Source organism: Bombina bombina, chromosome 11 (genome assembly GCF_027579735.1).
Source record: "Bombina bombina isolate aBomBom1 chromosome 11, aBomBom1.pri, whole genome shotgun sequence".
NCBI classification, from domain to species: domain Eukaryota; kingdom Metazoa; phylum Chordata; class Amphibia; order Anura; family Bombinatoridae; genus Bombina; species Bombina bombina.
In genome coordinates, this window is record NC_069509.1 from 122,039,621 (window position 1) to 122,055,871 (window position 16,251).

The 16,251-nt window shown below is 36.7% G+C and overlaps 1 protein-coding gene across 2 annotated transcripts in view; it reads left to right on the top strand.

The window, feature by feature from the left end:
• Window positions 1-16,251, top strand: part of LOC128642402 (cytochrome P450 2K1) — a 316,728-nt gene that overhangs the window by 125,318 nt on the left and 175,159 nt on the right. For both annotated transcript variants that reach the window (XM_053695165.1, XM_053695166.1), the window contains exon 4: window positions 1,531-1,691. In XM_053695165.1, the coding sequence (XP_053551140.1) occupies window positions 1,531-1,691 (161 nt within the window). The remainder of the gene's footprint in view (window positions 1-1,530; window positions 1,692-16,251) is intronic.

Here is a 16,251-nt window from a genome sequence, read left to right on the forward strand (position 1 = left end):
TGTATATGGGGCGGACCCTACCCCACCAGCACATAGTCAAACTTAAAAGAGAAAGAGAGAACTTCTTGGCTGTGAGTTCTCAATGATATAGACACACATACATATATATATATATATATATATATATATATATATATATATATATATATATATATATATATATATGTGTGTGTGTTATGTACTTTGAATATGTATAAATATAAATGAAATACTTTATTTCTATACACTTTACTTCAGGTTTCCAGTCATGCTAACTCTTTTAGCACTATTATGGACTGAGCTAAAGTACAACACATAACCTCTATAATAGGGCATGCTAAAAAATTTCAGCAGATGCATAACATTCTCTGATAATTAGTTTCTACCACAGACTTGTAAGATCAGATTGTGTTCAATCCTTAAAACAAGGTTGTGATGTGGCTTGGATACCCCACAATAGTGCTCCATCGGTAATTTAGGCCACAGTTAAAGGAACAGTCTACTTGAAAATTGTTATTGTTTAAAAAGATAGATAATCCCTTTATTACCCATTCCCCAGTTTTGCATAACCAACACTGTGAGTTTAATACACTTTTTACTTCTGTGATTACTTTGTATCTAAGCCTCTGCAGACTTCCCCCTTTTCTCAGTTCTTTTGACAGACTTGCATTTAAGCCAATCAGTGCTGGCTCATAAATAACTCCACAGGATTGAGCACAATGTTATATATGACACACATTAACTAGCACTGTTTAGCTGTGAAAAAACTGTCAAAATGCAAGAGGCATCCTTTAAGGACTTAGAAATTAGCATATGAGCCTACCTAGGTTTAGCTTTCAACAAAGAATAGATAGAAAACAAAGCAAATTTGATATTAAAGGGACATGAAACCAAAACATTTTCTTTTATGATTCAGATAGAGAATACAATTTTAAACAACTTTCTAATTTACTTCTATGATCTAATTTGTTTCATTCTCTTGGTATGATTTGTTGAAGGAGCAGCAATGCACTACTGGTTTCTAACTGAACACATGGGTGAGCCAATGACAGTCGTTATATATATGCAGCCACCAATCAGCAGCTAGAACCTAGGTTCTTTGCAGCTCCTGATAACAAGGATAACAAGAGAAGGAAGCAAATTAAATCATAGTAGTAAATTGGAAAGTTGTTTAAAATGTTATTCTCTACCTGACCCAGGAAAGAAATTTCTAGGTTTCATGTCCATTTAAAAGTAAATTGGGAAATTGTTTTAATTTGCATACCGTATCTGAATCATTAAAGTTTCATTTTGACTTGACTTTCCCTTTAAAGTCATCGCCACAGCACCAATGTACTACAGGTGAGCCAATGGCAAGAGGCATATATGTGTAATCACTAATCACCAGCTAGCTCCCAGTAGTGCATTGTTGCTCTTGAGCCTACCTAGGTGTGTTTTTCAATTAAGGATTCCAAGAGAGTGAAGTACATTTGATAATATAAGTAAATTGAAAAGTTTCAATTAATCATGAAAAACTGTTTTGTTATTATTAACTATATCTTTATTTTATAGGTAAACCATTTGGCACACCAGTTATTTTGAACAGTGCAGTTTCTAACGTCATCAGCTCCATTATTTTTGGGAAAAGATTTGAATACGATGACCCAACACTGATATCTCTTATTAAACTAATAAATCAAAATACAAAACTCTCTGGAACACCTCAAGCAATGGTAACAAAACAGAAATAAATACTTACATATATTTTTCACTTTGACATTTTTTTTTTAATATAAATACTCTAGAGCATTGATTTGCTAAGCATTCCTTGCGTACTGAATTCTTCTGTACATTCCCTGCATACTGTGACCTTCTGGCCATTCCAAGCATATAGTGTCCAGCTGTGCATTATCTACTTATTGTGCCCTGCTAGCCATTTCTTACATACTGCAACCTGTTGAAAATGACTTTCATGATATGTCTTTCTGACCATTCCCTGAATGCTGTGTACTGCTAGTTATTATTATTGCATATTGTGTCCTGACAGCCTGTACCTTCATTAATTCACACCCCCAGAGGGGGGGGGGGAGAGATAGGTAGTGAAATGTAAACTTTTAATTGCTTTATCTTAGGGCCTGATATTGAAAACCTCTCCACTCAGGTGAGATATTCTAAAATGATCCTCCTGCACTGCAAGATCCCTAGTGAAGTTTTTAAAGGCGGATTGCTATCCAAGGGGCATTCCCTGCATTTCTATTTGTGAAGGAAAGACAAGCCCAGTATAACATAGCATTGCATGACATGAGAGTTCTGCTGCATTTACACATTGTGCTTTGTATTTGATATCGCTTTACACTTCAGCATAGGCATCGCTACAGGGGGGCAATTCCCGCCCTTAGATTATTCATTGCCCCCTCTGCTGAGCCGTAAAGTTTCCACCTTGTTTAGCTACTTGTCAGGGGCAGACCGACTGGCGGTGCCACTGCACCAGGGCCTAAGGACTTGAAAGTGCCCGCAAAGAGTCCTAATGAAAATTATTATTAAGGTTACTGCCTTTTTTTTTTTAAACTCTAACCTTTCGTCATGCCAATGTCATGTGACAACTTTGGGAGGGTGGGTAGGGCACACATAGTGTAAGCTAAGTTCCTAAGAATGTGTCCTGGTGTGAGTTAAATGTTAGGTGCACACTGGCTGTGGAGAAGTGCAGAGATTACTGCTATACTTCCCCCGGTATAACCTTTGTGACAGCAGAAGTTTCTCTTCTCTCAAACTCCCCTGCCAAATGGAGCAGTAAAGACAACAGCGGGAGTTGAGCTGTCAGCATAGAGAAGACAGTGAACAGCGGTATGTTTTCTTGCAGTGTTTCAGGCTCCTGTTTTTATTGTCTTCTCCCTTAGATAACGGCACAGTAACAGGTAATGAGATGTGTTACCAGCAAGCTCCTGCTACTAGTCTGTCTGCTGAAAGAGTGGGGAAGGGAGAAGTGTGTGTGTGTGTGTGTGTGTATTTATAAATAACATATACATACACATTAACACATACAAAGTGTTTTTTTCTTTTCTTTCATATAGGTGGCGAGAGTCCACAAGCTTGTTACTGATGGGATATACATTTCTACCAGGAGGAGGCAAAGTTTCCCAAACCTTAAATACCTATAAATACACCTTCCACCTTACTCATACCTCAGTTTAAAAACATTTTTTTGATTATGCGTTGACTATGAATAAGTGATTGGGGGCAAATAATATATTTTTTTTTTTTCCAATATATCTTTTTATTGTTTTCAAACAGGTTTAAGGAAAAGAAACAGTATACAATGTATAAATACGCCTATAGGCAGATGTGAACAGCAAATACAATTAAATCAGGGATAACACATAGAATCACGATACTTGCCAACCTTACAGATTGTTACTGGCTATATCAAACTTCCAGACTGGGTCCACAGACAATGTTACAGAAATAATATTTTTTTTATATATAAATAAACAGCCAAATTAACTTACCTCCTTTTTTTAAGATGATATTTTAAATTTGTGCGCAAAACATGCACCAATGACGCAATTTATGCATTGATTTGCGCGTTATCAATTTGCACCGCTTTTTTTGGTGCCAAAATGTTGCACCTTTTGTATCGTTATATCTCCCGCTCCCAAGTCTCTCTATGCTCAATTTTTTGGAGAGCTTTGTGCAGCATTTGTTTTTGTAGACAGAACAATGTTAATCAGATGCTATCTATTTTTATAATGTTTTCGCATTCTCTCAAGCCATCTCTATATAGGAGCATAGATATAAACTTGCAAATTAATATTTTTTTTGTTTTTTTGCAACTATGTCTCAATCTGAACCTGCCTCAGATGTTACCATAGGAACTGAGCTGTCTGAACATCTTTCTATTAAAGCTTAGTGTGTTTGTTGTAAAAAAGCTGATCTAAATTCTTCAGCTCGATTATGTGGCTCCTGCTTTGAAAATGTATTACATGCTTAAAATATTTATTTGAGTACAAATCTATCCACTGTTATTCCATCTCAGCCTTTGCTCATTTTCATATGAGACCTCTACAGCTTTGCATGTCTAATCACTGCAATTCATATTCCAGGTGTAGACAATTGGGAATTTATTAATTTTACTATTATTCTTCTTTATTTATAAAGCGCCAACAGATTCTGCAGCGCTGTCCATGGGTACAAAGATATAAGTACAACAGTGAAACAATACAATATAAGACAACATTTTACAGACAAATACAGGGGGAATTAAGGGCCCTATTCCTGTGGGAAGTTACAATCTAGAAGTTGATTATCTCAGCCATCAATCTCTACATCCGAGTGAGTGGTCTCTCCATCCAGATGTGTTTTATCAAATTGTTCAGATGTAGGGCCTTCCAGAGATAGATCTGATGGCCTCTCATCTGAACAAGAAACTTCCCAGGTACCTCTCCAGGGATCCTTAGGCGGAAATTACGGATGCTCTAGCAGTACACTGGTCTTACCAACCTGCTTACATTTTCCTCCTTCTTGTTCTGCTTCAAAGAGTGATTTCAAACATCATAATGGAACAAACGTATGTGTTTCTGATTGCCCCAGCGTGGCCTCACAGGATTTGATATGTGGACCTTGTCCAAATGTCCAGTTGCAAGCCTTGGCCTCTTCCTCTAACACCAGACCTCTTGTCTCAAGGCCCGTTCCTCCATCCAGATCTCAAATTTTTAAATTTGATGGCATGGAAATTGAACGTTTAGTCCTCAGTCATAGAGGTTTTTCTGACTCTGTGATTAACACTATGATTCAGGCTTGTAAGCCTGTTTTAAAGAAGACTACCACAAGTTTTGGAAAACCTAAATTTCATGGTGTTCTTCACATGATTATTTCTGGCATTCCTTTTCGGATTCCTAGGATTCTCCAGTTCCTTTACGATGGTTTGGATAAAGGTTTGTCTGTGAAATCTCTGATCTTTCTGTTTGATTTCACAGAAAGATTGCTAATCTTCCTGATATTCACTGTTTTGTCCAGGCTTTAATTTAAATTAAACCTGTTATTAAATCTATTTCTCCTCCTTGAAGTCTTAGTTTGGTATTAAATATTTTGCAGGCTCCTCCATTTGAGTCTATGTATTCTTTGGACATTAAACTGCTTTCTTGGAAAGTGTTGTTTCTATTGGTCATGTCTTCTGCTAGAAGAGTTTCTGAATTGTCTGCTCTCTCTTGTGAGTCTCTTTATCTGATTTTTCATTAAGATAAAGCTGTTTTGCAGACTTCTTTCAAATGTTTGCCTAAAGTTGTGAATTCTAACATTAATAGGGAATTATTGTACCTTCCTTATGTCCTAATCGTAAGAATTCTATTGAAAAATCTTTATACTCTATGGATGTCGTTAGAGCTTTGAAATACTATGTAGATACTACTAAATATTTCAGACAGACTTCTAGTCTATTTGTTATTTTCTCCCGTTCTAGAAAAGGTCAAAAAACATCTGCCATTTCTATAGCATCTTTTTTGAAACTTTTGATTCACAAAGCTTATTTGGAGGTGGGCCAGTCTCCGCCTCAGAGAATTACAGCTCATTCTACAAGATCAGTTGCCACATCTTGGACTTTCAAGAATGAAGCTTCAGTTAATCAAATCTGCAAAGCAACCACTTGGTCTTCTTTGCATTCCTTTACTCAATTTTACCATTTTTTATATTTTTGCTTCTTCGGAAGCAGCTTTTGGTAGAATGGTTCATCAGACAGCTGACTCAGTTTGATTCTAGTGCCTATAATTTAATTTTTTAAAAATGTTTAAATACACTTTTTTTGGATTTAATTTCTCAGCAAAAATAGCTGTTTTTATTTTATCCCTTCCTTTATTGTTACTCGTGGACTTCCACATCTTGGGTATTATATCCCATCAGCAACAAGCTTGTGGACTCTCGCCACCTATATGAAAGAAACAATTATTTATGTAAGAACTTACCTGATAAACTCATTTCTTTCATGGTGGCGAGAGTCCACAAGGCTCACCCATTTTTTTGTGTGGTTTTAATTTTTTTATATAAAGCGCATCTTTTTTCCTGCTCCTATTTTTAATGCTTTTGCTCCTTATTTACCTCACCAACGTGGCTATATGTTAAACTGAGATATAAGTGAGGTGTGAGGTGTATTTATAGGCATTGTAGGTTTGGGAAACTTTGCCTCCTCCTGATAGGAATGTATATCCCATCAGTAACAAGCTTGGGGACTCTCGCCACCATGAAATAAATTAATTTATCAGGTAAGTTCTTACATAAATTATGATTTTTTGTTTGCTAAAATAATATTGCCAATGATTCTACAGCAGATGTATGCATAAATAAGGACTATAACAATCAACAAAGTATTTTCTTATTTTTATGTTTCAGCCTGGACTACATTTCCTAGTACTGAATATTCAATTTAAAAAAAAAAAAAAATACAGGACAATTTAAATGCAGAATGCTTCCATGTGTTGCCCACTTGCTGATTTGCCCTAACGTATATAAAATTAGCATGTTTGGGATTCTAAAAGTGTGTGAAAAATCTTCATTAAAGGGACAATAAAGTAATAATTACACTTTCATGATTTAGATAGAGCATGTAGTTGTAAACGACTTTCAAATTTTAATTCTAATCGCCTAGATTACAAGTGTTGTGCCAAACAGGGTGCGAAACTAACGTCACTCTCCATAGCGCTGCCATTATGAGTTACTGAAAAGCCTCCTTGTGCTGTGTGTTATGGTGGCGTTAAGCTCCATACCGCACAAAATCCAAGGGCTGATTTGACGTGCTCATGCCCGCTTTCCCCCATAGACATCAATGAGGTTGCGTTACGGAGATTTTTTAATTCCGCACTTCAGGTCGCAATGTCGCTCCCCTACATTGCTGCCACTAAATAAAATTATTAACCCCCTAAACCTCCGGCCTCCCATATAGCCGCTACTAAATAAACCTATTAACCCCTTAACCGCCAGCCCCCCACATCGCAAAACACTAAAACTATTAACCCCTAAACCTAACACACCCCTAACTTTAAATTAATATTACAATATAACTATCTTAAAATAAATAAAAACTTACCTATGAAATAAAAAAATCATAAAAATTATAAATTAACATAACTATTCTAATAAAAAATCTAAAATTACAAAAAATAATAAACACTAAGCTTACAAAAAATAATAAACTAAATTATCAAAAATAAAAACAATTACACCTAATCTAATAGCCCTATAAAAATAAAAAAGCCCCCAAAATAAAAACACCTCCTAACCTACAATAAACTACCAATAGCCCTTAAAAGGGCCTTTTGTAGGGCAGCGCCCTATGTTAAACAGCTCTTTTACCTGTAAAAAATACAAAGACCCCCAACAGTAAAACCCACCTAAAGGGGCATTTGTATGGGCATTACCCTTAAAAAGGGCATTCAGCTCTTTTACACTACCCTTAAAAGGGCATTCAGCTAATAGGATTACAGTAGCTCTCATCCTATTGGATGTTTTGAATTTGAAGAATCAAATCAGCCAATAGGAATGCAAGGTAAACCATTTTGAAACGGCTACCTTGCATTTAACTTCAGTATGAGGCGGTGACCGCATGAATCGGACGCTCCGCGCAGGATGTCTTCCAGGATAGCTCTGCTTTGCGCCGCCGGGATGAAGATAGAAGATGTCCTCGAGATGGATGAAGGTGTCGTCGCCTGGATGAAGACTTCTCGCCGCCTGGATGAAGATAGAAGTCCGGACTTCAGGAATCGTAAGTAGATTGCATGGGGTTATTGTTAGTTTTTTTTGTTTTTTTTTAGATTAGGGATGGACACTTGTAAAAGAGCTGAGTGCCCCTTTAAGGGGAATGCCCATACAAATGTCCCTTTAGGGGCAATGGGTAGCTTAGGGTTTTTTAATTTTTTTTTTTTTTTTGGGTGGTGGGTTTTACTGTTGGGGGGACTTTTTTTTACAGGTAAAATAGCTGTTTAACTTAGGGCAATGCCCTACAAAAGGCCCTTTTAAGGGCTATTGGTAGTTTATTGTAGGTTAGGGGGTGTTTTTATTTTGGGGGGCTTTTTTATTTTTATAGGGCTATTAGATTAGGTGTAATTTTTTTTATTTTTGATAATTTTATTTATTAATTTTTGTAAGCTTAGTGTTTTTTATTTTTCGTAATTTAGTGTTTATTATTTTTTGTAATTTTAGATTTTTTTTTTTCATGTTAGGTTTTTTAAATTTGTTTATTTTATTTTGTATTTTTTATTTTATTAGAATAGTTATGTTAGGTTAATTTACAGTTTAATGTTAGGTTTATTTTTATTTCACAGGTAAGTTTTTATTTATTTAAATATAGTTATATTGTAATTTTAATTTAAAGTTAGGTTAGTGTTAGGTTTAGGGGTTAATAGTTTAATTTACTGTTAATAGGTTTAGTTTAGTAGTTATGATGTGGGGGGCTGGAGGTTTATGGGTTAATACTTTATTATAGTGTTGGCGATGTGGAGGGCCGGCGGCTTATGGGTTAATAGGTTTATTTTGGTGTTGGCGATGTCGGGGAGCGGCAGATTAGGGGTTAATATATTTAAATAGTGTTGGCAATGTGGGTGGGTGGCCGGCCGGCAGATTGGGGTTAATAACTTTAATAGTCGCTATGTGGGTGGTCAGCAGATTAAGTTTTAATAGGTTTAATATAGTATTTGCGATGTGGCACGGTGGCGATTTAGGGGCTAATAGGTAGTTTATGGGTGTTAGTGTACTTTGTAACAGTTTAGTTATGAGTTTTGTTTCGCAAAGTCCATAACTACTGGTCTCAGATAGCAGTATGGATCGTGTCGGTATAGGCTGTAATACTAGCATTTTAGCCAGACCGCACAACCTGTAATACCGGCACTATGAAAATCCCACACAAAAACGTAATTTTTTGAGTTCGGAATGGACGTTGCGTTATAGGCTAAAATGCTTCAGTATAGCTATACCGCCGTGACTCGTAATATGCGTTCCTGGCTATTTCAGATTTATGGCCAATTTTTCAGTGTTAAAAGCCGTACAGCACCGTAACTCAAAACTCGTAATCTAGCCAAATATCTAATTTGATTCCTTCCTTTGTTATCCTTAGTTGAAAAGCAGATCTAGGCATGCTCAGGAGCAGCAAAGAACTACTGATTGCTAGTTGCTGATTGGTCGCTACACATATATTCCTCTTGTCATTGGTTCATCTAATGGGTTCAGATAGCTCACAGTAGTTCATTGTCACTCCTTTGATAAAGGATACCAAAAGAATAAAGCAAATTTGATAATAGAAGTACATTAGAAAGCTGTTTACAAATCATTAAAGAAAAATATTAGGTCCCTTTATATGGATACTTACATGGCTTTTACAGAGTGGTTCAGAAACCTGTGTCTGGCTTCCATGTTTTTAGGTACCGTAATATATATATATATATATATATATATATATATATATATATATATATATATATATATATATATATATATATATATAGTTTAGTGGTGAAAAATAATTAGTGCCCCCCCCAGTTTTGACTGTGGTATATTATGTGCCCCCCTATATATTGCTCCTAGAGTCTCCACTGCACTTCAGTTTAACTTTTATTACATTTAAACTTTGCACTTTCTTTCTTTATTTTTATATTTTGTACACAGCAGTCTTTTAGGATTGTGATTTTACAAATTCTGATTATGCTTTTACAGTTTCACAAAATTTCACATTCAAAAGAGAGAAAGTAACTGGGGAACACCTGGGGCTGATATAAAGGCTTAGCTTGCATGAATTACAAATTAAACTGAAATGTTTTCCCCACCATTAACTTGCTTTTGTTTATATTTTAGTATATATTATTTTTCTGTTCATTAAAAAGTGTATTGTGAATTATTAGCAAACTTCACCTTTATACAGCTCGTGAGATAAATCAGTGAGACCAGCTTGTGTAAACTGCTTACAAAATTTTACAAGAATTGTGAGAGAGCTTCAGACATACAACTGTTCTGTTCAGTCCAGGGAACTGTGTCAGTTTTAGTTTGCAATGCAGCAAATACAAGGAGTGATGTAATTTTTAAAAGCTACACAGAAATATGTAAAGTATGATCCTAGTTTGTTAAAGTAACACAGATACAATCAAAACATAATCAGAATTTGTAAAATCAATGCTAGAGCTAACTTTAAATGTATTAAAACATAAATGAGAAAGTGAAAAGCCAATCTAAAATACAAAGCACAAAGTTTAAGTGTAACAAAACTCTCACGTCATGTAGTGCTGTGTTGCACTGGACTTGTCTCGCCTTCACATACAGAAATGAGAGAGATCTTGCAGTGCTGGAGAGTTATGCCCTTTTTCTTTTGAATATTTAGTAAGTTCAACCCCTGTGTAGCCTAAACTGCAATTTCTCTCCAAGCTGGAGAATCCTTTGAATATCAGGGCCTAATGGCCTGATGATAAAAGATTCTCCTGCTTGGAGAGAAATTATATTGCAGAATTCCCAGGGGCGGAACTCACTGAATGCTCTAAAAAAAGAGTGGAAACTGGAAGTCCTAGAGAGATGAGGGATGCCTCCCATAAAGCTCTTTGCTCAGATGAAATGATCTAAAATGATCATTCAGCACTGTGAGATCTCTCACAAGAATCTAGACAGGTAAGTGTTGCTATAATTCTCTAATGGGTGCATTTCTGTATGGGAAGGAGAGACACACCCAGTGCGATATAGTACAGTATGACATGCAAATTTTGTTCCACTTCCACTTTGTGATTTGTATTTTATTTTACTTTACATTTCAGGTTGAGTTTTTTTCAGTATGATCACATTTATGTTTTGCACTTTCTCTTTTGTATTTTAATGCATTTAGATACAACAAATTCTGCTTATGCTTTCAAAGATTCTGTATTGATAACAAAATAACAGTTGTCACTAAACTATACACACACCAAATAAGTAAATCAATAAAAAACAACAATAATATGAAACAATATAAGTCAGTATGTCAAAATAAGTAAATCAATATGTGTGAAACAAAAAAAAATGCAAAAAATACACATATCCTTTTTGGAAAATAAGAAAATATATTCAATTATATTGTCTCACGCTATTGTTGTTTTTTAAAGTTTCTGTATTACTTTAACAAATTAGGATATTTGTATATATCTGTGTATATTTTACAAATAAACAAATGCAAAGAGTGTGGTGTACACCAACGTAAACCACACCCATAGGGGGCGCCTCCTGATCACTATAGGACCCTAACACAAAAATTATTCAGTTTTAAAATGGCTATATCACCATAACACAGAAACATGAAACATAAACAGATAAAATAGTCAGATATATACAACAATAAAAAAGAGAATGTCCATAAAGCCAAACAAAGAGGATAATCCAAAATTGAAGTGGCAGCTCTCTATCATAGGATGGTCATCCTGATGAATCGTAGTCTGCAGATAAAGAGAAGAACAGAGGCGCCAACATGGCCTAGTATTGCCAGAACATATAATCAACAAATGCAGAAAATGGAGTATACTCACAAGCAGGGCGCACCCATATGGTGCTATTGTAGCAGACTGGAACTAAACAGTGGTCCAGCTCACTGATCGCCACCAGCATAAATCCAGAGGGTCCTTGAGAGAGCCTGTTGGTTAGTACCTGAAAGGACAATGGATACACACACGCATAGCCCAGTAACGTTTGGACCAAAGAGGTATGTGACTAAAAAGTTGCACTTACAGGAGACAGAGCACCTCCAGGTGCAATACCAGCATACTGGGACCTCTCAGCCGCACAGTGGTCTGTATCTCCAAGACGCAGGACAGTAGCAATCCCAAGCAAAATGCCCAAATGGCCAGCAAAAAATGATACTAATGTATGGTGACAAAAACCATACACCAGCAAGTGTATATTTAAAAAACTTTATTTTAAAAAGCGACGCGTTTCTCAGCCACCTATGGGCTGTTTCATCAGGCTATAAAATAACATTGTAACACACTTGCTATATAACAGAAAATGATAAAAGCACAATGATCTGATAGGTCAACCAATTAATACATTTAAAAACCTACACCTATGTTTGTTAATTAGTAGTTAGTTGATATGGTAACCTCAATATACAAACCTGACAGGTGATACATAAAATATTAAAAATACAAATCAAATCTATACATGTATAAAATAAAATGCACATCAAATCATATATTAAAAACCCCAAAAATATACAATTTAATATAAAACAATTAAAATGATCAGTATTTAAGTATTTATCACACTTGGTAAATAGTGCATCAAAAAACCACAAACAATCATATCAGCAAGGTCTTATATATACTAAAAGAAGTTTCTTAATTCGCTCTTTTTGGGCAGTAGCACACTATAGCTGACACTCGATGCAGATACCAGTGCAATAATAATAATCGCTTAGCCCTAAAGATATAGCATAACTCTTATCAAGACAGTCTTATATTAGCATTTAAGCTTTACCATAGTAGGAGAGGGACCTAAGCTTGTATATGTACATTCCTATTATGATCATAATAAAGGATACATTGTTTTTGATGGGGCCCATAAATTATATTAACTAAATGTTTGTTACCATGATCGCCATTAGGCCCCGCCCTCCTGCGTGACTAAATGAGGTGTGTATCTTAGATCCCGTCACAGAGGGATAGTAAAAAAGGCCTGAAACTACAAGATTCCCCAAACTCCACAAAAGAGTGACAAAGCCCATGTATGTTCATTCCCATTGTGATTGACCAAAAGAAAAGAACATATTATCCGCAAAAAGGCCCTTAGATTCTAAACTAAATGTTTGCAATCGTGATCGCCGATAAGACCCCGCCCTCTTACGTGACTGGGGTGGGTGTGTGTATTTACTCCAATCACCGGGGGAATTAGACATGATAGACAAGCTAAGGCTGTATAATGTGGGTGGGTGTGTGTATTTACTCCAATCACCGTGGGAGTTAGACATGATAGACAAGCTAAGGCTGTATGATGTTCCAATTTCAGCCCCAATATATAAAAACAAAGACCGTATAAATCCAATGCAATGTATGAGCGTATTAGAATGTTGTATCTCATATCCAACACACCTACCATTAATGATAGTAACCTAAACAAGGTCAAATAATATAAGTGTCGAGGGGGCGGAGCCTACAGTTGCAGAGACAGGACGTGTTTTGTGGGAGCTCCTGGTTCCACTACAGTGTTTTATGCAATTTTTTATTGTTTTCCTCTATAAAAAATTCCAATCCTGTGGCTGGGGACCAGAGGGACACTACAAGACTCAAGAAATTGACAGTCCTGAGGGGAAAACTTTCTGGATTGACTGCTCTGTCTCAGACCTGCAGCTAGGCCTCAAGGCCACCACATTTATTAAGTCCTTGGTGGTTACTGGAGCCGGGGTTTACGCATATTCCCCCCCTGGGAGGCTGGGGTTACGAGTAGTACTAATTACTACACAACTATAATCAGACATGGATATCGATACGAAAGCATCAGCAGACACTATATATGAGATGCTTAATGTGCACTTCGCTGGACTGATATCGCAGTGTTTTGCAGGCTGCCCTTCTCCACGCGACCCTTGTGATAGGGACCGGGAATCAGAGGCTTCTGCTGAACAGTTTGAGGAGCCCATAAGGGTAACATACAGCTCCTGGAACTCATTGAGGGCCCATAAACAACCACTCTTGTTGGCGAGAGTGTGTGAAGACCCGGCCTGTCATATTTCTACCAATTGCTATGTATTTTCTGGAGCCGAGTCGTTGCCTGAGACTGCCGATGGTCTAGAAATAGTGGACTTACCAAGGCCCTGCTCAGAAAAGGTGACCAAACCCACTCAGACCGCTGAGACAGGCTTGCAATCATGTGCAGCGGTCTGTCCGCACCTTCCGAGTGATGACTCTCTTAACACTCGATGGGGACTGGGTTCTATACATGCGCCTCTTGCCACAGCAGTGAAAATCCTTGCTGCGCATCTTTACCTCCCTATGGAAAGAGTGAGACCGAGCTACAGGACATCAGTGTGGGTCGCATCTCAGGGAACTTCTTATCAGCCCATGGATTGCACAGACACACTCTGTTTTTGCCGGCCTTTTGACCCTGGAGGCTATCAGACTCGCCCCCATACCGCATCTAGCCTGCCACCTAGCTGGGCGCGTGCTGGGGATACCAAAGAGAGCACTGCATGAACAAACTTTGGACACTTACATCCAACTTATCTGGTGGACCAGAGTTCCAGAGACAGCAGAGAAGAAGCCTGCTTTGATATAGAATGCGCTAGCTTGTGGAGAGATTCTGACCCACGATATGAGTGCCGATGCAGAGACAGATGTCAATGTGATTGAGAAGCCATCAGGGATGGAGCTGCATCTGTGTCTGAAGAAAAGTTGATGGAAGATCCTGATGCCTGCTCAGACCTTGCACAAGCGATCATGACGACTATAGTACAGTTTTGATCCAGCGCGAAGACCTGCCGAACACTGAAGGGACTCTGCTTATATCAGACTGTGCCTTTGGATTCCATGTTTGATGTCTTGAGAAAGGCCCGGTACGAGGGCCGAAACGCGTAGACGAAACTTTGCACCAGAGTTGGAGAGGCTCATTATATCCAGGACCAGGATTTGAATGGTAAGACTATTTTCAATAGTCCATACCCGTTAGCGCTGTTTGTTTAGTGCGCTTTTTTCCATTTCTTTCAGGTATTGGTCTTAACATAGGAATAGGACTTGGGACTCTACTACACATTGAGGATTTCTCTCACCGGATTTTTACCAGACTTTTAAGGATTTATCAAAAGACTCTCAAAGGACACTATTATTGTCTTATCATCATTTTAAGTTATTTAAAGTTGTGGAAACACACCTTTAGGAGTTTGTGGACTAGTTTTGGCCAAACTATACACACTCTCTGTTTTTATGTCGTTCATATATTTCTATAGCTTGTCATAATTATATAGCTTGTGGTAATTTATATAGCTTGTGTTATTTGTTTACTGTTTTTAAGATAATAACGCCCTAGATTTAATCAGGAGAATTGAGGTGTTAGCTGGTACCAGATTAGTTTAAATCCATTGGTAGGATCTTACATTTAATTTTGTTATTATATATATTATTCTTCCTGCTTTTTTCCCATCACTCTATCTTATTTTTTGATTTATTGATTTTAAAGACCACATTCACTACTTATTTCTATTGCAAATCCACAATATGGTTTATTTGATAGTTTAAGGAATCCAACACATTGTATCTTATTTTTGATTATTCACGGTGTTCATCATATGATTTAAATGTTGCAATATTTGTATGCACTGTTGACCTATTAGTGGGTCTCGTATCACTATATTAGTGATCCTATCACTTCGATAAGAACATTTGAGCTAATATTACATTATTCATTGAATACTAGGTTTATTTGTACGTGTATTTAACAATACCATGTACCTACTAGAAGGTTTTTAAGAGGACTCATGAAAACTGGAACATTAGATATTGGTCATCCAGTTTAACCAACCGGATCTGTTATCTGTTGCATTTCAAATCATTTATTGTATTGTATTTTAAGCTTTGCTATATGTATTTTGTGTTTTTATGATTCTGGAGATCAGAATTATATTGGTTTAACATTAAATATTTGGTTGATTTTGGAACATAGAAATTATTGGAGACCATTTTTGACTTTTTATTCCCTGTGGTATATCTAAGCCATTGGCGCTCCTATATATCCTAATCCTTTGAATTCCACAAGTCCGGAGTGGGCTAATGATGGCTGCAGCTCCGCTACATAATTCATTTTACTCGAGAACATGCAATATTTGCCAGGTTGCGCTCCCACAGCTCATATATGGCCAACAAACACCAAGAGTTAATGTTAGGTCAGTTGGAGTCCAGAGCTTAGCGACAACCTTCTAGGTATGTGCCCTAAGAGACCTATAATCTTCTATGTTTTGGAGGACTGTATGCGACTTTAATAATTGTTAAAGGTTGCTTTCATATACCCACTGCTGCATTTTGTTCCCATACGTTCCCTTTATTTCTATAAATGCATGCAGTGTTTTGTGATACCCTTATGTTTAACAACCAGTTGGCTCATTAGATACTAACAACATATATATAAGCTATTCAATCTACATTAAACATGTTATGATTTGTAGATTTATTAAGCTATACTATCTCATGATAACCTTAAAGATTGTAGCTTTCATGCCTTACTGGATAACTCAGAATGTTTGCTATCACTGCTGACTGTTAAGTGTGTTTTTTCATAACTGATGTTACCGTTCTCCTTCAACTGATTAACTATTTTAATATGAAT